The following is a 21,181-nucleotide window of genomic DNA, read 5'->3' on the forward strand; positions in this document are numbered from 1 at the left end:
GTCACCTGGCAAAATTAATAGGTAGCAGGTTTAAAACGAACAAAAGTACTTCTTCACAGAATGCACAGTGAAACTCATTGCCAGGGATGTTGTGAAGGCCAAAAGTACAACTGGGTTCAAAAAAAGATGAGTTCATGGAGGTCAGACTAGATGATCATAATGGTCCCTTCTGACCTTAAAGTCTATGAGGATAGGTTCAGCAATGGCTATTAGCCAAGATGGTCAGGGATACAACCCTATCCTCTGGGTGTCCCTAAACCTCTGACTGCCAGATGTTGGGACTGGACGACGGGATGGATCACTTGATAATTGCCCTGTTCTGTTCAGTCTCTCTGAAGCATCAGGCACTGGCCACTGTCAGAGACAGGATACCGGGCTAGATGGACCATTGGTCTGATGCAGTGTGGCCATTGTCTGTTCTTAAAGTTTGTGAAATTCTTTGAAAATGAAAGAGACTGTGTAAGGGCAACAATTGCTAAGGGTAAAATGCAGTTTAGCATGCCCTCACTCCTGTGGGATAGCACATCTCAAAAGCCCATTGGCCCTGACAGCATGTAACCATTACATGGAAAGGCCTCCATGAGTTTACTATTATTTATTGCTGAGTGATAGAGGTGGCTGGGCAGGAAGGCAGAAGGCTAGTGGATGGCCAGGGAAGGTTGCGAGTGGATAAACCTTCAGTGCCAACTATTTCCAACGCTCTTTCTTAGTGCAAATCATCCCCCCACCAGACAAGCTCCCCTGCCGCTGTGGAGGTGCAGGAATAGGAAGCTGATGTGCCCAAAAGCATAAGGGGCAAGGAAAGGGGTGGCAGAAGAGGTGTCCTAGGTGCAATGCCAGCGGGGGAACTCAAGATCTGAGGGGGAAGAACTTGGGGGGTTATTCACTCCCAGCAGTGACGGGCCCGTGCCCCGGGAGGGGGGATGCCCAGGGGGCAGTGCGCGGAAGAAGCTCCTGCCCAAGGATCCAGTGTTGATGACAGCGCCTCTTCCACTCCCCCCCCCAAGATGGCGCCCTAAGCAGCCTGCCCGGCTACAGCGTTTCCGGTTCCGGCCGGGTTGCCATGGCGCTCTGTCCCGCCCCTCGCTCTGTGTTTACATCGGGCAGGAGGAGCCGGGGACTCCGCAGCCGTCGCGTCCCGCTCAGTGCGCTGCTGCGCTCCATCGGCCCCGAGCTGCGGGAAGGCAAGAGCGCGCCGGCATGAAGGTGAGTAGGGGGCTCCTCCCCCTCCCGGGGAGTGCAGGGCTCGCCCCGCCTGCCCGCAGCCTTGGGGACAGGGATGGGTGTCGCCGCCTCCTTAGCTGGGCAGCAAGCGGGCTCTGGGAGTGGGGGGTCGCGGGGGCCACCTGCAGGGGGAGGAAGAGCAGAATGTGGGGAGCGAAGGCTCGTCTCCCCCAGGCTATCTGGGGAGCAAGGAGCAGTGAGGGGCATTCCTGCAGGGGCCTCCCTCCACCTGCAGCTGCAGGCAGCGAGGGTGCCTCTGGTTAATGGCATTCTGTGCTTGCTTTTGCCTGATTTACGAAGTGTGGGATGGTGTTAGTGATGGGCAGGGCTGACAGCTGGGATTCTGTTGCATGTCATCAGTTTATTATAATTGCCGCTAATCAGTCTGGGGCGCGTAGGAGCGAAGTGGGTTGAAAAGTGTATCAGCTTTGCAGGGCGCTCTTTTGTGGAGCACCGGTTGTGCTGCTCTTGCTGTACAAAACGCAGGTAACGACTCGGATCCTGCCTTATGAAGCTTACAGTCTCTGGATTGTAGCCTCCCTTGTATTGGGCTTTAATTCATCTATTCTTTCCGTTAATGATCTTCTAGACGTGACATTTAAATAATGCCTTCCATTTGGAGAACTCAGCAGACTTTTTGAAAACTAGGTATACTTGGGTCACATCACCTATCCATGGAATGTGTGTGAGCACATTTTGGGCAGGAGGTGGTAGCTCTTAAGCAGCTCACGGCAATGCTACCTAACAGTTTAGGATAGGAAAGAAAGAAGGAAGAATTCCACATTCACTTGACATTGCAGGAAAATGCAAAGAAAGCAAAACTTCACCCAAAATGGTTTCAGACTAGGATTCCAAGATCCATCCCCTACTGTTGAAGATCCCATCCTTCAAGAAGTGGCCAGGTTCTCATCTTTATGACTCATCTTTAAGAGTTCTCTTAAAATCAATCCTTGCCACTACAGCTCCTTTAAATCAGTACTGATTCAGGAGGCTAAATTACTAGTGCAGTTTTTTGTAGCATGCTTGATTTTTTTTTTCTTGGTCAGTAACTCATCTAAGTAACTGATCAGGCTTAATTATGCTTAGCTTATGACCTCTAAGGAGATCATTCTAAGGTGATTTGGCAGCAAATGGCCAAGAAACATGCAAGTACCAATTGTCTTCTTTCTCCATAGTTGTCAGTTACTATTTCATTTGTGAGTTCTGCTTGGGCATGGGGAAGAGCAGAGGTACTTGTATTTGATGCTATAGAAATTAAAGTTTCTAGAACCCTCTAGTTTGGTATGATTTGTTCTATTGGTTTTGCATAATGTTGCCCCTTGAACAAGTTTACTGTCTAGTGGGGAAGAAAGGAAGATTGATTTATTTTAGGCTCTTCACTGAAAACAGGACTAGCTAGGAGGTCAAATAAGGTTTGTCTTCGCTTCTTTACCCCTTTCCTATGTTCCTGTTTTCCTGGGGAGGGACTCTCCAGCTTTTCCTACTACCTGCTGCAAAGAGTTGTGTGGACAATCTTTACATCTTTTATAGGTTCTTTTAAAGTCCTCCACCTCCAGGAATAGCTCCAGTGTCTGCATCTGTTGTTGCTGCTCCTAGCCTTTCCAAACAGCTAGGTTCCAAACTTGCCAGTTTCATGGCCGTCCTAGGGCTCTCAATAGCAATGGGCTAACCAGAGTCATGCCAATGTCACTTTCTGGGTGCTTGGGAACCTTATGTGCAGTGGCCAAGGCAGGCACTAGAGCTGCCTGGGTTGTAAAAACAGCACTGTATCAGTTCTGATTTGGAAATGTTATCTTCACAGTACCCTGAAAAGTGACTAAAAACGGCATTGTGGATTTTCATGTTCATTATCCCTTAATGACTTTGTGTCAGATATGCTCTATTTACAAGCACAACTGACTTTCCTAACTATCTTCTCTGCAGACACAATCTGGCATCAAGCAGAGTTCTCATCTTCTCATGCATCTTCCCCAGCAATAAAGGTTGCATTGGCCAAATTAGACTGTAAACTATTTGGGGAAGGGACTATGTGTTTTCCTTTGTGTTTGTACAGGACCTAGGACAATGGGAGATTAGACACTACTGTAATGTAAGTAACTATTCGGGTCTTGTACTTCAACCTATGTATCCAGTCTACTCCATTTTCCTCAGTGTGTGCCCTCAGGGACACTTATGCCATTTGTGGCTGTGCACACCGGTGTCACTGATTGGAACATTATTAATGATTATCCTGATGCACAAGCTCAGTCCTGCAGAGCCAACACAGCTAACGTAAGTTCAAAAAAAAAAAAAAAAGGCAATGAAGATTTATTTTAGTCCCTAAAGTCAGAAGATATGCCCGATATACATAGTAAGCACATCTCTGCAGTAAGAAGGTGCCATTTTTATATATATATTATAATCAGAGGTTAAATGCAATTTGTTCTTAAATTATGCAGAAATTGATGTTTTAGCCTAATTCTTCATATCACATACACAGTCTTACAAAAGAAAGTTTGCTATTTTCCAGTGTGTGGAGTGGTTTTGTTTCCTCCCCTCCCCCAACCCCTGACATTATGGGATTTTTTTGTCTCTGAATGCTTGTTACTTTAGGCTAAAAAGAATCCTATGGCAGCATGGGACAACCAAAAATCCACTCCAAGCAAATATAATTAAACTGCTTAATGCATCTGGACAAGTTGCTGAGTTATCTTTAAAACCAAAACCCATTGAAGTGCTTGCTGAACAGCACATCCATCTGAGGCAGAAAATGAAAAGTTTTCCTGCAGGCACGGTTTCCTTGAAGAAAGAAGAAATGGATAATTTTTCTGATATGCCTATTACTTTTTCTAAATTCTTCCTATCTCTACTTAGTTGTGCACTTTACTCCACTTAGGCCATGAGCATTCTCACCGATCTTATGTGAGCTCATCCCAAAAGGCAGTACAGGATATGTCTGTACCAGGATAATTAGTATTGTTTTAGCTCCAGTCCCCTCCCTGATAGGTGGGTACACAGAAGATTTTCATTGATTGGGAGATTGGTCTCTATTGAATATTCCATCAATAAAGGCTTTTATGACCAACCAAATCAGTCCACTCATGAATATATCCAAATATAAAGCAATGTGCAGATAGAGAGGTTTTAGGATGGATAGCATACTCTCATATCCTTAAACCTAATGGAAAACAAATATAGAATTCAGTCAGTGGAGCACATCAGAGCAAATCACAAATTGGTTGGCACTGTTTCAAGAATCCTCTGCACCCAAATTTTAGAGAATTTGGTTAGATCTTTTGTACCACCTCCTTTATGTAACTACTCGTGTGCATATGGTTCATGACCATAATAAGGTAGGTGCCTGCCCATTTTCCATATGTGGCATTCCAGATTTCTGTAATTTTGCTTCTGATCAGTGACCTAAGCATTTAGATCAGTCAATTTCTTAATAAATCAGATCCGTCAATGTGATCTAACTACCTAGTTACAATAATGCAGATGCCCCCAAACCGTCCCCTTATTTCAAAATAACTTTCATAATCTTGCAGTGTGCCTGTCCTCCTGTGTTCATTTGTTTGTTACACAGAATGAGAAGGCATAATTCGTGACCTTGGGTTAAGCCCTTGGGTCTTGTTCACCTAAATTCAATCCTTAGCATAAGTTTATCACACTAGGCCTCATATTAATAAAACAGCCCTTTATATCCCAGCAAAACCTAACAACACAACTTATTTGCAGGGGTGGGGATGGATTGTTAGAGAGCTTCCCCCATGCAGACCCTGGCTGACCCTAGCCTCTCCCATTCAGTCAGACACATCTGCCCCTGTCCCCATGTGTCCTTGCACTCCCTGTTCTACATGTGTTCCTCCACAGACACCCACTCCCCCTATCCCTATGTGGCCCTGCACCTACTCCCCCTGCCCCTATGTGTCTCTGTCCCCCCACTCAGCCATCTCCCATCCCTATGTGGCCCTGCACCCCCTCACCATGTGGCCCTGCACCTTCCTCCCCCTGTGGCCCTGTGCCTCCACTCCCATTCAGCCCCTGCCCCAGTTTGTCCTCCCCCACTAGCCCTTATGAACCCCCATCTGACCCCCACCACCCTCCAGCAGCCCCATGCTGTCTGTCTCCCCATAGTCCCTGTCTCCTGACCTGGCCTGACAGCCGCTGTGAAGAAGGCAGGCTCTTTCTCTTCCCTAGCTGGCGGGCAGCTGCTGTGCTGTTCTGTTGCCACAGCACAACTTTCCAGCAGAAGCTTTTTTCTGCAAAAATTATTAAAAATATGTATGGCTCGTTATTTATGCGCACACGCAGTGGTGCAGAATTCCCCCAGGTGTAGTAATATTAATCCTGCCTAGCAGAGTTGGTTTCTTGACCATTTAAATGAAATTTACTCAGTCAAGGAACAACTGTTCTGTCCATCTGTAGTCCGGAGATTAACTTGCACTTCAACAGAAGCTTGTTTACAAACATTAAAGATTTTTCTTTCCCTATCATTCCAGCTGAACTCCAACATGCTGGGAACCAACAACATTCACTCATAGCCTTTGATAAGGCTGTGTGTGGAGATAATACTGTTTAAAGCAAATGAGTTCAAAAGGCTTCATTGCTATCTGGTTGTGTTTGTAAGCAAACCTGTGGGAAAGATGAAATTGGCTTTGCTCTGCCAATGTACCATGAAAGATGCATAAGACTTTTCTTAACCCCACTCCCCTAATCAAGAAGACCAAGGATTTATTTAGTCAGAGATTGACTGTCCAAAACAACGAGAACTCTCAAACTTTTTATTTCCAGGTTATGAATTATAGGCTTTGTTTATATCTTCAAAAACAAAAATATCTTGATGCAACATGAATATACTGAGAACTGCAAAGGGGCTAATGCAATATCCCAGCTTAATAAACATTGTTATCTTAAATTTTATGAAGTGGCCTGTCTTTACAATAAGTTTGTTTGAATCCTTCATTCAGTTTGCTTGTAAGAAAATGCCATTTACCTTTTCTCACTTGTTCAAATGGAGATTCTGTGAAACTCACATGTCTTCAGTGAATACGTGGGCAACTGCCAAAAGGGGAACAGTCTAACTCCTAAAAAAGAAAACTATTTCTTTGAGAGAGGTGTGGGTTGTTTATTTAAAGCCATTTTAAAATCCGCACTATTAATAAATTGATTACTTGTCTGCACAGTGGTTTATACAGCACTAGTCATGTTTCTCAAGAAAAGTAATACTTTTTAGAGCGAGCGGCTCTTCTCCATCTGGTAATGGATTCAATGCAACATTAACTTGTTCTTTCCCCATTTTGGCTTTCATTCCTTTCTCTTTGTTAAAGAATATTTAGATAAGTGAGATGTATTCAAGTTGGCAGGGCCTGATGAAATTCATCCTAAGGTACTTAAGAAACTGGCTGCAGCAATCTCGGAACTGTTAGCAATTATATTAGAGAACTCATGGAAGATGCGTGAGGCCCCAGAAGGCTGGAGAAGGGCAAACATACTATCTGCCTTTCAAAAAAGGGGAACAAAGAGGACCTGGGGAATTATAGACTAGTGAGTCTAACTTCAATACCTGGAAAGATATTGGAACAAATTATTAAATAATCAGTTCGTAAGCACCTACAGGATAATGGGGTTATAAGTGATAACCAGCATGGGTTTGTCAAGAACAAATCATGCCAACTGAACCTAATTTCCTCCTTTGCCAGAGTTACTGGCCTAGTGGATAGGGGGAAGAAGTAGATGTGATATATCTTGATTTTTAGTAAGACTTTTGACACAATTCCACATGACATTCTTATAATGGACTAAATCTGCAGCAAGGGAGATTTAGGTTAGGTATTAGGAAGAACATTCTAACTAGAAGGGTAGTTAAGCTCTGAACTAGGCTTCCAAGAGTGGTTGTGGAATCAATATCATTGGAGGTTTTAAGAAGAAATTGGACAAACACATATCAGGCCTGGTTTAGGTTTACAGGGGGCTGGACTACATGACCTCTTGAGGTCCCTTCCAGCCCCACATTTCAGTGATTCAGAGGATATTATGTACCAAAGAGCACCTAATAACCTATTTGTATGCAGCCCAGATCTTCATTGCTAGAACAACAAGTCCAATCTCACCCAGATTAGTAGTGATCAGAAGTTATCACTACCTGACAGGTCTTTAGAAGCTTGTGTGAAATAAAGTGTTGGTTGGGGTCTACTTTCCAGGGGACTTCCTCACATAGCCCCTCAGCACAGGTGTTAGTTTTAGCAAGAGAGAACAAAGATTCAATAGGCCATTGAAAGGAAACTATCCTTACTGACAGAAGTGGTCCTTGCAGGTCGGATTGAGGCCCATCAGTGGGTGTAGTGTTGGAGAATCTTGCAGCGCCACTGCCGATGATGCACCTATTCTATAGATAAATAAAACTTCAGTCTGGAAGGCTCTGAATCTACCACTTGTGAGCAATACATCCACTTAAAAAAGCAACCCACCAAATTAAGAATTCAGATTTGGGGCCAAAGCTACCCAGAAGGTCTCTTTTTACAAAAAGTCTTTGTTTAATTTGCTGCCTTTAGGAATAAGCATCCAGCCATCAAAAACACCAGTGCTTGTTGTGTGATAAATAAAGCAGTCCACATTTTTGTCTACTGTTAGTTACCTGGGTCCCAATTCATAGAATCATGGAACTGGAAAGGACCTTGAGAGGTCATCTAGTCCAGTCCCCGGCACTCGTGGCAGGACTAATTATCTAGACCATTCCTGACAGGTGTTTGTCTAACCTGCTCTTAAAAATCTCCGATGATGGAGATTCCACAACCTCCCTAGGCAGTTTATTTCAGTGCTTAACCGCCCTGACAGTTAGGAAGCTTTTTCTAATGTCCAACCTAAACCTTCCTGACTGCAAGTTAAGCCCTTTGCGTCTTGTCCTATCCTGAGAGGTTAAGAAATATTTTTTTACCCTCCTCATTGTAACAACTTTTTACATACTTGAAAACTGTTATCATGTCCCCTCTCAGTCGTATGTTTTCCAGACTAAACAAATCCAATTTTTTCAATCTTCCCTCATAGGTCATGTTTTCTAGACCTTTAATCATTTTTGTCACTCTTCTCTGGACTCTCTACAATTTGTCCACATCCTTACTGAAATGTGGCGCCCAGAACTGGGCACAATACTCCAGCTGAGGCCTAATCAGCGCAGAGTAGAGCAGAAGAATTACTTCTCATGTCTTGTTTACAACACTCATGCTAATACATCCCAGAATGATGTTCACTTTTTTTTTTTTTTTTTTTTTTTTGCAACAGTGTTACACTGTTGACTCATATTTAGCTTGTGGCCCGCTATGATCCCCAGATCCCTTTCTGCAGTACTCCTTCCTAGGCAGTCATTTCCCATTTTGTATGCGTGCAGCTGATTGTTCCCGCCTAAATGGCATACTTTGCATTTGTCTTTATTGATTTCATCCTATTAACTTCAAACCATTTCTCCAGTTTGTCCACATCATTTTGAATTTTAATCCTATCCTCCAAAGCACTTGCAAACCCTTCCAGCTAGGTATCGTCCACAAACTTTATAAGTGTACTCTGTATGCCATTTTCTAAATCATTGATGAAGATATTGAACAGAACCGGACCCAGAACTGATTCCTGCGGGACCCCATTCGTTATGCCCTTCCATCGTGACTGTGAACCACTGATTATTACTCCCTGGGAACAGTTTTCCAACCAGTTTTGCACCCACCTTTATAGTAGTTCCATCTAGGTTGTATTTCCCTAGTTTATTTATACGAAGGTCATGCAAGTATCAAAAGCTTTACTAAAGTCAAGATATACCACGTCTACCGCTTCCCCCATCCACAAGGCTTGTTACCCTGTCAAAGAAAGCTATCAGGTTGGTTTGACAGGATTTGTTCTTGACAAATCCATGCTAACTGTTACTTATCACCTTATTATCTTCTAGATGTTAGCAAATTGATTGCTTAATTATTTGCTCAATTTTCTTTCCAGTTAAGCTGGCTGGTCTGTAATTCCCTGGGTTGTCCTTATTTCCCTTTTTATAGATGGGCACTATATTTGCCATTTTCCAGTCTTCTGGAATCTCTCCTATCTTCCATGACTTCTCAAAGATAATCATTAATGGCTAAGATATCTCCTCAGTCAGCTCCTTGAGTATTCTAGGCATAGGCGCCGACTCCGTGGGTGCTCCGGGACTGGAGAACCCACAGGGAAAAATTGGTGAGTGCTCTGCACCCACCGGCAACTCCTCGCCCCCCTGCCCAGCTCACCACCGCCTCCGCTCCGCCTCCACCTCCACCTCCTCCCCTGAGAGGCTGCGTGCCCGCTTTTCCCCCCTAGCTCCCAGCGCTTGCGCCGCAAAACAGCTGTTTCACGTGGCTGGGAGGGAGGGGGGAGGAGCGGGAATGCGGCGCTCGGGGAAGAGGCGGGGCCGGGGTGGGGATTTGGGGAAGGGGTCCAATAGGGGCAGGGAGGGGGTGGAGTTGGGGTGGGGGACTTTGGGGAAGGGGTTGGAATCGGGGCGGGGCAAGGGTGGAGTCAGGGCTGGGGTGGGGGGGGGGTGCAAGCACCCACCAGTGTCGAGGAAAGTTGGCGCCTATGATTCTAGGATGCATTTTGTCAGGACATGGTGACTTGAAGACATCTAATTTGTCCAAGTAATTTTTAACTAGTTCTTTCCCTATTTTAGCCTCTTCTGATCCTATCTCATTTTCACTGGCATTCACTACGTTAGATGGCCAATCATCAGCCTTCTTGGTGAAAACTGAAACAAAGAAGTCATTAAGCACCTCTGCCATTTCCACATTTTCTGTTGTTGTTTCCCCCCCCCCCATCGAGTAACAGGCCTACCCTCTCCTTGGTCTTCCTCTTGCTTCCAATGTATTTGTTGAATGTTTTCTTGTTATCCTTTGTGTCTGGCTAGTTTGATCTTGTTTTGTGCCTTGGCCTTTCTAATTTTGTCCCTACATACTTGTGTTATTTGTTTATATTCATCCTTTGAAATTTGATCTAGTTTCCACTTTTTGTAGGACTCTTTCTTTGATTTTTAGATCATTGAAGATCTACTGGTTAAGCCTGGGTGGTCTCTTGCCATACTTCCTATCTTTCCTACGCAGTGGGATAGTTTCCTTTCGTGGCCTTAATAATGTCTCTTTGAAAAACTGCCAACTGTCTTCTATTGTTTTTCCCCTTAAACTTGCTTCCCATGGGACGTTACCTACCAACTCCCTGACTTTGCTAAAGTCTGCCTTCTTGTAACCCATTGTCTTTATTTTGCTGTTCTTCCTCCTACCATTCCTTAGAATCATGAACTCTATCATTTCATGATCACTTTTACCCAAGCTGCCTTCCTCTTTCAAATTCTCAACCAGTTCTTCCCTGTTTGTCAAAATCAAATCTAGAACAGCCTCTCCCCTGGTAGCTGTCTCCACCTTCTGAAATAGAAAATTGTCTCCAATACATTCCAAGAATTTATTGGATAATCTGTGCCCTGCTGTGTTATTTTCCCAACAGATGTCTGGGTAGTTGAAGTCCCTCATCACCACCAAGTCCTGTGCTGTGGATGATTTTGTTAGCTGTTTAAAAAAAACCCTCATCCACCTCTTCTTCCTGGTTAGGTGGTCTGTAGTAGACCCCAACTGTACGGGGAAATTTTGGCAAACCAGTAAAGTGCCTGAAACCACTATTGCTTATTGCTAAAAGCAGACAAGTCAGCAGGCTGTAAAGTGGCCATGCAGCAGGCTTAGCTTAACCAAGGCAGGAGGGGGTTTTGGGTGCCACAGAAAGGGCAGCTTGACCCCGCATCCTTCCTAATAAGAATTGTGTTGAAGTTGCTGATACATACATTTTAGGGACCTCAAGGCTCCATCTCTTGGGGGGGGGGAACCCACACCTGGTTAATCAATAATCAGAAGGAAACCTCTTGCTTGACCGTTGAAACTGCTTGCTTAACAAGGTTTTTTTAAGTGACATGTCATTGTATTACTAATGTATAAATAAGGGGAAAAAGTTTTGAGGACTGGACTCTCTCCCTCTGGATGCATCTTGTGTTCCCCACCGGCAGATGGGCTGCCGCTGTGCCACTCGAGAGCCACGCTTGGCTTCGGTAACTATCAAAGGTTGGGGGTGTTTTACTAACCTGTTGCAGACGTGTGTAAGTGCTTGAGACAAAGTAAAGTTTATCTTTAAGTGAAAGCCCTCTTGTGTTGTCCTGTTTGTGCCAGGCATCTATCGGTCGGACGGCCGTGTCTCCCCTGATTTATTTCCTGACGCCACCTTGCACGGAGTAAAAGTTACCAAGAGCTTTGGGTTAAAAGAACCCCGGGTAACACTACCATGACATCACCCTTGCTTTTTACCCCTTTTATTCTTACCCAGAGACTTTCAACAAGTCTGTCTCTTATTTTCATCTCAATCTCAGTACAAGTGTATACATTTTTAATATATAAGGCAACACCTCCTCCCTTTTTTCCCTGCAAGTCCTTCCTGAGCAAGCTGTACCCTTCTATTCCAATATTCCAGTCATGTGTATTATCCCACCAGGTCTCTGTGATGCAACTATGTCATAGTTGTGTTTATTTACTAGCATTTTGAGTTCTTCCTGCTTATTCCCCATACTTCTTGCATTAATATACAGACATCTAAGATACTGATTTGATTTCCCCACACACAGTTCTGTCTTGTCTCTCTTTTATCCCTGCTATAACAGCCCATGCTCCCCCCAAATTCCAAACCTTCTCCCAGGTCTCCATGTTCTTGACTTACTTGTGGGCTTTGGTCACCTGCCCCCTTTGAATCTAGTTTAAAGCTCTCGTCATTAGGTTAGCCATTCTGTATCCAAATATGTTCTTCCCCTTCCTCAATAAGTGGACCCCATTTCTGCTTAGCAGTCCTTCTTCCTGGAACAGCATCCCATGGTCAAGGAAGGTACTTAAGTATGTGACTTTGCTAGGACTGCTCATATGCTTAAAGTTAGGCATATGTTTAAGTACTTTCCTAAATCAGTGCCTTAATGTGTATTTTCAGAAGTTTCTATAGTAAAAGTAGTCAAAAAAAGTATTGGTTAAATGTTAATTTTTGGGGGAGTGTGTAGGGAGCACAATTAATTACATGCACAGAAATCAGATATTTCAAAAGTCAGTCACATGTGCCCAGTGTTAATTTTCCCTCAACGTGGCTTCTTTAAGTTACTGAGAGTGAAATTGTGGCCCCATTGAAGCCAATGGGAGTTTTGCCATTTGCTTAATAGGATGGCTGAGAAAATAATTGAATAAAGGCCTGTATCTTTAAGTGAATGATTATTCATTGAACTAGTTCAGCTGAATTTCTTTTGCTGTGCACGTCTCTCTGTGTGCACCTCACTGGAATGGTGCTTGCTGATTTCATTAGGAAAATGAAGCACTGCACGTGTGCAGTATTTCATCACGTCTAATTTCATTTATTCAAATGGAGCAAAGATCACACTCAGCATTGAGTGCTCTGTGCCTGACAAGCTGGAAGTTTCTAAAACAAAATGGACTTTTTAGAATGTTTAAAAAAAAAATGAAAACCATCCAATTTTCAAATTTTATTTTTGCTTTTATTTTATTTTTTTACCTTTACTGAAGTCAGATATCTCAGTGGATAGTCTTCCAATATTTTCATAGCCATTCACTTTTTGGCTGTGGTAATACATGGAAAACATCAGTTCAAGAGGAGGCTTTTGAAGGGAGTAATGTGTGTCTGTCTGTCTGATGTACCTATACAGCTCTCATTGCCATAGCATCTGAGGCGGTCATAGAATCATAGAATATCAGGGTTGGAAGGGACCTCAGGAGGTCATCTAGTCCAACCCCCTGCTCAAAGCAGGACCAATTCCCAACTAAATCATCCCAGCCAGGGCTTTGTCAAGCCGGGCCTTAAAAACCTCTAAGGAAGGAGATTCCACCACCTCCCTAGGTAACCCATTCCAGTGCTTCACCACCCTCCTAGTGAAATAGTGTTTCCTAATATCCAACCTAGACCTCCCCCACTGCAACTTGAGACCATTGCTCCTTGTTCTGTCATCTGCCACCACTGAGAACAGGCGAGCTCCGTCCTCTTTGGAACCCCCCCTCAGGTAGTTGAAAGCAGCTATCAAATCCCCCCTCATTCTTCTCTTCTGGAGACTAAACAATCCCAGTTCCCTCAGCCTCTCCTCATAAGTCATGTGCTCCAGCCCCCTAATCATTTTTGTTGCCCTCCGCTGGACTCTTTGCAATTTTTCCACATCCTTCTTGTAGTGTGGGGCCCAAAACTGGACACAGTACTCCAGATGAGGCCTCACCAATGTCGAATAAAGGGGGACGATCACGTTCCTCGATCTGCTGGCAATGCCCCTACTTATACAGCCCAAAATGCCGTTAGCCTTCTTGGCAACAAGAGCACACTGTTGACTCATATCCAGCTTCTCGTCCACTGTGACCCCTAGGTCCTTTTCTGCAGAACTGCTACCTAGCTATTCGGTCCCTAGTCTGTAGCTGTGCATGGGATTCTTCCGTCCTAAGTGCAGGACTCTGCACTTGTCCTTGTTGAACCTCATCAGGTTTTTTTTTTTTGCCCAATCCTCTAATTTGTCTAGGTCCCTCTGTATCCGATCACTACCCTCTAGTGTATCTACCACGCCTCCCAGTTTAGTGTCCTCTGCAAACTTGATGAGAGTGCAGTCCACACCATCCTCCAGATCATTAATAAAGACATTAAACAAAACCGGCCCCAGGACCGACCCCTGGGGCACTCCGCTCGAAACCAGCTGCCAACTAGACATGGAGCCATTGATCACTACCCGTTGAGCCCGACGATCTAGCCAGCTTTCTATCCACCTCACAGTCCATTCATCCAGCCCATACTTCTTTAACTTGGCGGCAAGAATACTGTGGGAGACCGTATCAAAAGCTTTGCTAAAGTCAAGGAATAACACATCCACTGCTTTCCCCTCATCCACAGACCCAGTTATCTCCTCATAGACGGCAATTAGGTTAGTCAGGCACGACTTGCCCTTGGTGAATCCATGCTGACTGTTCCTGATCACTTTCTTCTCCTCTAAGTGCTTCAGAATTGATTCCTTGAGGACCTGCTTCATGATTTTTCCAGGGATTGAGGTGAGGCTGACTGGCCTGTAGTTCCCTGGATCCTCCTCCTTCCCTTTTTTAAAGATGGGCACTACGTTAGCCTTTTTCCAGTCATCTGGGACCTCCCCCGATCGCCATGAGTTTTCAAAGATAATGGCCAATGGCTCCGCAATCACATCCGCCAACTGCTTTAGCACCCTTGGATGCAGCGCATCCGGCCCCATGGACTTGTGCTCGTCCAGTTTTTCTAAATAGTCCCGAACCACTTCTTTCTCCACAGAGAGCTGGTCACCTTCTCCCCATACTGTGTTGCCCAGTGCAGCAGTCTGGGAGCTGACCTTGTTTGTGAAGACGGGGGCAAAAAAAGCATTGAGTACACTAGCTTTTTCCACATCCTCTGTTACTAGGTTGCCTCCCTCATTCAGTAAGGGGCCCACACTTTCCTTGACTTTCTTCTTGTTGCTAACATACCCGAAGAAACCCTTCTTGTTACTCTTAACATCTCTTGCTAGCTGCAACTCCAAGGGTACGTCTACACTTACTTCCTGGTTCGGCCTCAGGTAATCGATCTTCTGGGATTGATTTATCGCGTCTTGTCTAGACGCGATAAATTGATCCCGGAAGTGCTCGCCGTCGACGCCGGTACTCCAGCTCAGCGAGAGGAGTACGTGGCATCGACGGGGGAGCCTGCCTGCCACATCTGGACTCGCGGTAAGTTCGGACTAAGGTACTTCGAATTCAGCTACGTTAATAACTAAGTGTGATTTGGCCCTCCTGATTTCACTCCTGCATGCCTGAGCCATATTTTTATACTCCTCCCTGGTCATTTGTCCAATCTTCCACTTCTTGTAAGCTTCTTTTTTGCGTTTAAGGTCAGCAAGGATTTCACTGTTAAGCCAAGCTGGTCGCCTGCCATATTTACTGTTCTTTCTACACATTGGGATGTTTTTTTCCTGCAACCTCAATAAGGATTCTTTAAAATATAGCCAGCTCTCCTGGACTCCTTTCCCCCTCATGTTATTCTCCCAGGGGATCCTGCCCATCAGTTCCCTGAGGGAGTCAAAGTCTGCTTTTCTGAAGTCCAGGGTCCGTATTCTGCTGCTCTCCTTTCTTCCTTGTGTCCGGATCCTGAACTCAACCATCTCATGGTTACTGCCTCCCAGGTTCCCATCCACTTTTGCTTTCTCTACTAATTCTTCCCGGTTTGTGAGCAGCAGGTCTAGAAGAGCTCTGCCCCTAGTTGGTTCCTCCAGCACTTGCACCAGGAAATTGTCCCCTACACTTTCCAAAAACTTCCTGGATTGTCTGTGCACTGCTGTATTGCTCTCCCAGCAGATATCAGGGTGATTAAAGTCTTCCATGAGAACCAGGGCCTGCGATCTAGTAACTTCTGCTAGTTGCCGGAAGAAAGCCTTGTCCACCTCATCCCCCTGGTCTGGTGGTCTATAGCAGACTCCCACCACAACATCACCCTTGTTGCTCACACTTCTAAACTTAATCCAGAGACTCTCAGGTTTTTCTGCAGTTTCATACTGGAGCTCTGAGCAGTCATACTCCTCTCTTACATACAATGCAACTCCCCCACCTTTTCTGCCCTGCCTGTCCTTCCTGAACAGTTTATATCCATTTTTAATGTATTTATCTTCACAACACCCCGGTGAGGTACGAAAGGGCTATTATGCCCATTTTACAGGTGGGGTACTGAGGCATGGGGCAGATTTTCAAAGGCATTTAGGTGCCTAAAGATAGTGGGAATTTTCAGAAGTGCCTAAGCAGGTCAGGTACCTAACTCCCGTTGAAATCAGTGGAACTAAGGGTATGTCTACACTACCGCGGTAGTTCGACGGCTGGCAATCGAACTTCCGGGTTCGATTTATCGCGTCTGGTCTGGACGCGATAATTCGAACCAGGAAGTGCTCGCCGTCGACTGCGGTACTCCACCTCAGCGAGAGGAGTACCGCGGAGTCGACGGGGGAGCCTGCCTGCCGCGTGTGGACCGCGGTAAATTCGAACTAAGGTATGTCGACTTCAGCTACGTTATTCACGTAGCTGAAGTTGCGTACCTTAGATCGAATTGGGGTGTTAGTGTAGACCAGGCCTTAGATGCCTAACCTTCTCAGGTGCCTTTGCAAATCCCATTAGGCACCTTTCTGCATCTTCAGGCACCTAAATCCCTTTGAAAATCTGGTCCAGAGAGACCAAAACAACTTGCACAAGGTCACACAGGAGGTGTGTTCCAGAGCAGGGAATTGAACCCAGGTCTCCCAGTTCTAGGCTAACACCCTAACCCATGGACCATCCTTCCTCTTCATATGTGATAAATATAATAGTAAACTGAACAGGAGCTCAAGTATGGATTGGACCCTACCTGACAACATCTGGTAAATGGAGTGTGTGCATCTCTAGGTCAAATTCACCCTTTGCAGATGACCGGTTGTGATGGTCTTCTCAGGACACCCAGAATTGTAAGCCACTGTATTACCCCACAGCCTCAGTAAGGGTACATCTACACTACCCGCCGGATCGGCGGGTGGTGATCGATCTATCAGGGATCTGTTTATCGTGTCTAGTGTAGACGCGATAAATCGATCCCTGATGGCTCTGTCATCAACTCCTATACTCCACCATGGCGAGAGGTGGAAGCGGAGTCGACGGGGGAGTGGCAGCAGTCAACCCTGCACCGTGAGGACGCGAGGTAAATCGACCTAAAATACATCGACTTCAGCTACGCTATTCTCGTAGCTGAAGTTGCATATCTTAGGTTGACCCCTGCCGCCCCAGTGTAGACCAGGCCTAAGAATGCGCTTTACTGGATGTCAGATTGTGTGTCAGCTTGCTGCTACATGAGTCTGTCTGTCTCAGCAGCAAACTCCTTGAGTCTTTGCCAGTCTAAGGCTTTGTCTACAGTAGCACTTTTGTTGGTCCGGGTGTGGAAAAAACCACACCCCTGACTGACATAAATTTCACCGACAAAAGTGCCAGTGTGGACAGCGCTATGTTGGCGGGAGATGCTTTCCTGCCAACATGGCTACTGCCTGCTCATTGGGGTAGTTGCATGGAGCAGCTACACAGGAGACCTTACAGCAGTGTAGCTTCAGTGGTACAGCTGTGCTGATGTAAGGTCCATAATGTAGACATAGCTTTAACCTTGCTGTGCAGTTAACAATCAGTGAACTCCAGTTCCCAAGTTCCCCAAAGATGTGTTCTTGCAGTGTCCAGTTCCTCTCAATGAACACTCTCTCACAGAAATTACTAAATTTGCTGTTTCTAATGAGACAGAGTACACATCAGGCTTTTGCTTTATAAATCACACAGAAATAAATTACCAGGACCAGACCGGACTCATCTAAGAGTTTTGAAGGAACTCAAATATAAAATTCCAGAACTGTTAACTGTGGTATGTAACCTATCACTTAAATCAGCTTCTGGACCAGATGACTGGAGGATAGCTAATGTGATGCCAATTTTTAAAAAAATGCTTCAGAGGCAATCCTGGCAATTACAGGATGGTAAACCTAACTTCAGTACCAGGCAAATTGGTTGAAACTATAGTAAAGAACAGAATTATCAGACATAGATGAACATGACATGTTGGGAATCTCTATGGCTTTTGTAAAGGGAAATCATGCCCCACTAGTGTATTAGAATTCTCTGAGGGGGTTAACAAACATGTGGACCAGGGTGATCCAGTGGATATAGTGTACTTGGACTATCAAATTTTTTTTGACCAGATACTTCACCAAAGGCTGTTAAGCAAAGTAAGCAGTCATGGGATAAGAGGGAAGGTCCTCTCCTGGATCAGTAACTGGTTAAAATACAGAAAACAAAGGGTAGGGATAAATGGTCAGGTTTCAGAATGGAGAGAGGTAAATAATGATGCATTAGAATTGGAAAAGGTACAGAGAAGGGCAACAAGAATGATTAGGGTCATGGAACAGCTTCCATATGAGGAGATATTAAAAAGACTGGGACCATTCCGCTTAGAAAAGAGATGACTAAAGGGGGGTATGATAGAGGTCTATAAAATCATGACTGGTGGAGAGAAAGTGAATAAGGAAGTGTTATTTACTCCTTCACATAACACAAGAACCAGGGTCACCAAATGAAATTAACAGGCAGCAGATATAAAACAAACAAAAGGCAGTACTTCTTAACACAACTCTGTCAGCCTGTGGAACTACATTGCCAGTGGATGTTGTGAAGGCCAAAACAATGAAGGGATTCAAAAAAGAATTAGATAAGTTCGTGGAGGATAGGTACATCAATGGCTATTAGCCAAGATGGTCAGGGATGCAACCCCATGCCCCAGTTGCCAGAAGCCGAAGTGGACAACAGTGGATGGATCTCGATAACTGCCGGTTCTGTCATTCCCTCTGATGTACCTGGCATTGGCTATTGTCGGAATACATTATACTGGGCTAGATGGACCATTGATCTGACCCAGGATGGCCGTTCTTATCTTCTTAGCTGAGGACTCACTTTATAGGTCAATAGAACAACACTGAGACCTGTTGTACCCTAGGAAATTAGGTTGCTATAACTACATTACTCAGGGGTGTGAAAAATCCAGTGAAAATTCTCCTGTCTAATTAGCTACTGCCTCTTGGGGAGGTGGATTAAGTATGCTGATGGGAGAAGCTCTCCCATCAGCATAGGTAGCATCTTTATTGAAATGCTACAGTGGCATAGCTGCAATGGTGCAGTTGCACCACTGCAGAGCTTGAAGTGTTCTCTGAGATGGTTCATAGTAAAACCCAGAATAAGTTTATTAACAAAGAACAGATTTAAGTGATACTAAGCAAGAGAAACAGACCGGTATGCTTACAAACAAAACAAAACACAGGCTAAAAAATTACATTTTAGTAAGTTACAATCTTTGCCTAAGTAGTTTTCTTACGCATGTCAAGTTACCAGCATCTCTATCCCTTCAGGATAGGGGACCCTCTGTTCACAGAATCAAAAGGTGTTATTCCCTTTGTTCCCTAAGCGATGGATAACTAAATGTCTTTTTGCTCCCCGTATATTACCCAAAGTGCATTTGTCTCCGGCTCAGGATCCAGGAAGGGTTCCTGGGGTACAGACAGTGTCTCCTGGTGTGCTCATTAAACTGCTGCTTGTTAACTTGATAGCTTTGTTTACTGTGTTTATAAATGCACTTTCATTGTTCTCAGCCAGTCATGGAGCCAATCAGACCGATTAAATACACTTTCCTTTTTTCTAGGGCAGGCTTGGATTATGCATTGTTCTTAAAATGTGTTTGGGAGGCATATTTCCAGCACTCTCACAACCGTTTGTACACAACCCATACATGCATCACACGATGATTTTTTGGACCAGTATGTTACCAGTTTACAGACCTTACATGACACCTTTTAGATACATTGTATGCCAACTGTGTGTTGGGGGTGTAATGTGCGTCAGGCCTGTATGAGTTATGATCTGGTGGGTGGTCTGCCAGATGCCATTGAGGGGCTCCCAGGCTCAGACCAGCATAAGGTCTATGTATCTCTATCTTGAGAGAGTAAGTGGGGATTTAAGAGGTTCCTGGGCTTCTTGCTGGCCCTCTGATCCAGGTTGAACTTCACCCTGGATGGTTTGGATTCACTGTTTTTGAAGTTGGTTTATTCTTCACTTCACCTTTTTCTCAATATGATGGTACTGTGTCGGTAGGTTATCAAATCATTTCACTGAGACAAGCGAAATGGTGTATGCCTTCACTTTCAGCATTTGACGTTTGCCACGAGTGGGTCTTGTAAATGATTTAGTAGATTTTAAAGAAAATTTTAACTTTTATGTCATAAGTGGGCCTGACTTAATGTCTTTGGTAGAAAAATTATTACCTCTTCTGTTTTCACAGCAACAGAACCACTCGGTATATTGAGCTGACACTGTTGATAGGACATTGGAGATGGAAAAGCCTTTAGGTGCCATCCAGTCCATCCCCTCAGCTCCCTGGGTGGCCAAAGTAGGATTGATCCCTATTGTATGTTCAGAAGGGATTTATTTTGTCTTGTCCAGTTCTGTTGTTTGTTTGAACAATGGGACTTTTGCAGTTTCCTTTGGGGAAACCAGATCTCTTCATTAGGAAAAGTGTAGACTAACTTTTCTATTGTCATTTCATTCCATCCCTCCAGTTCTCACGCTGAACTATTTCTCTCTCTGCAGTGTTTACACCTTACAAATTCCTCTAGAGCTCAGTCTCCTTCATTAGAGACACAAGGTGGGTAAAGTCATGTCTTTTATTGGGCCAACTTCTGTTGATGAGAGACATGCTTTTGAATTACACAGAGCTCTTCTTCAGGTTTGGGAAATGCACCCAGAGTGTCACAGCTAAATCCAAGCTGGAACAAATTGCTTAGCATAAGTAGTTATTTCAAGGGACTATTCAAGGTGAAGTGGCCTGGGCCGTTAACACCCCTTCAATCATGGGGATGGGGGGGAAGGAAGGCAGAGGAAGGGGAAATAAAGGCAGCTTGTGGTGGGGGAGAGTTGGTAGTGAGTTATAGATTGAATTTCAATAATATATAATCCAGTAACAGGCACCAAACCCTGCCAGAACAACAGATGCAAAATCTGCAGACATCTCCACTGCTACAATGATCAACACCCCCAACAACACACCTTTCAAGATCCTACACATGCCTCAAACAACATGTAATATGCCTCGTCCAGTGCATTAAATACCCCAATAGCAACTATGTGTATAAAACCAGGCAATCACATCACTATGCTCTCGAATGAACTCACACAGGAAAATAAGACAAAATCACCATATGTGCTGTGCTTTCACAAAGCAGTCACTATATCTGAGCTATCAGTCCTCATCCTCAAAGGAAACCTGCACAACACATTCAAAAGACGAACCTCAGAGCTTAAATTCATAACTCTGCTAAACACTA

The 21,181-nt window shown here is 44.6% G+C and overlaps 1 protein-coding gene across 1 annotated transcript in view; it reads left to right on the forward strand.

Annotated features, from left to right (window-relative positions):
• The first annotated feature begins 1,129 nt into the window (after nt 1–1,129).
• LOC112116887 (transmembrane protein 263-like) overlaps nt 1,130–21,181 on the forward strand; it is a 311,024-nt gene continuing 290,972 nt past the window's right edge. Inside the window, exon 1 of the mRNA XM_024214628.3 lies at nt 1,130–1,206. Within this exon, the coding sequence (XP_024070396.1) occupies nt 1,201–1,206 (6 nt within the window). The 5' untranslated portion in view covers nt 1,130–1,200. The remainder of the gene's footprint in view (nt 1,207–21,181) is intronic.

The sequence above is a fragment of the Terrapene carolina genome, unplaced genomic scaffold (assembly GCF_002925995.2).
Source record: "Terrapene carolina triunguis isolate 2854851 unplaced genomic scaffold, T_m_triunguis-2.0 Scaffold96, whole genome shotgun sequence".
NCBI classification, from domain to species: Eukaryota; Metazoa; Chordata; order Testudines; family Emydidae; genus Terrapene; species Terrapene triunguis.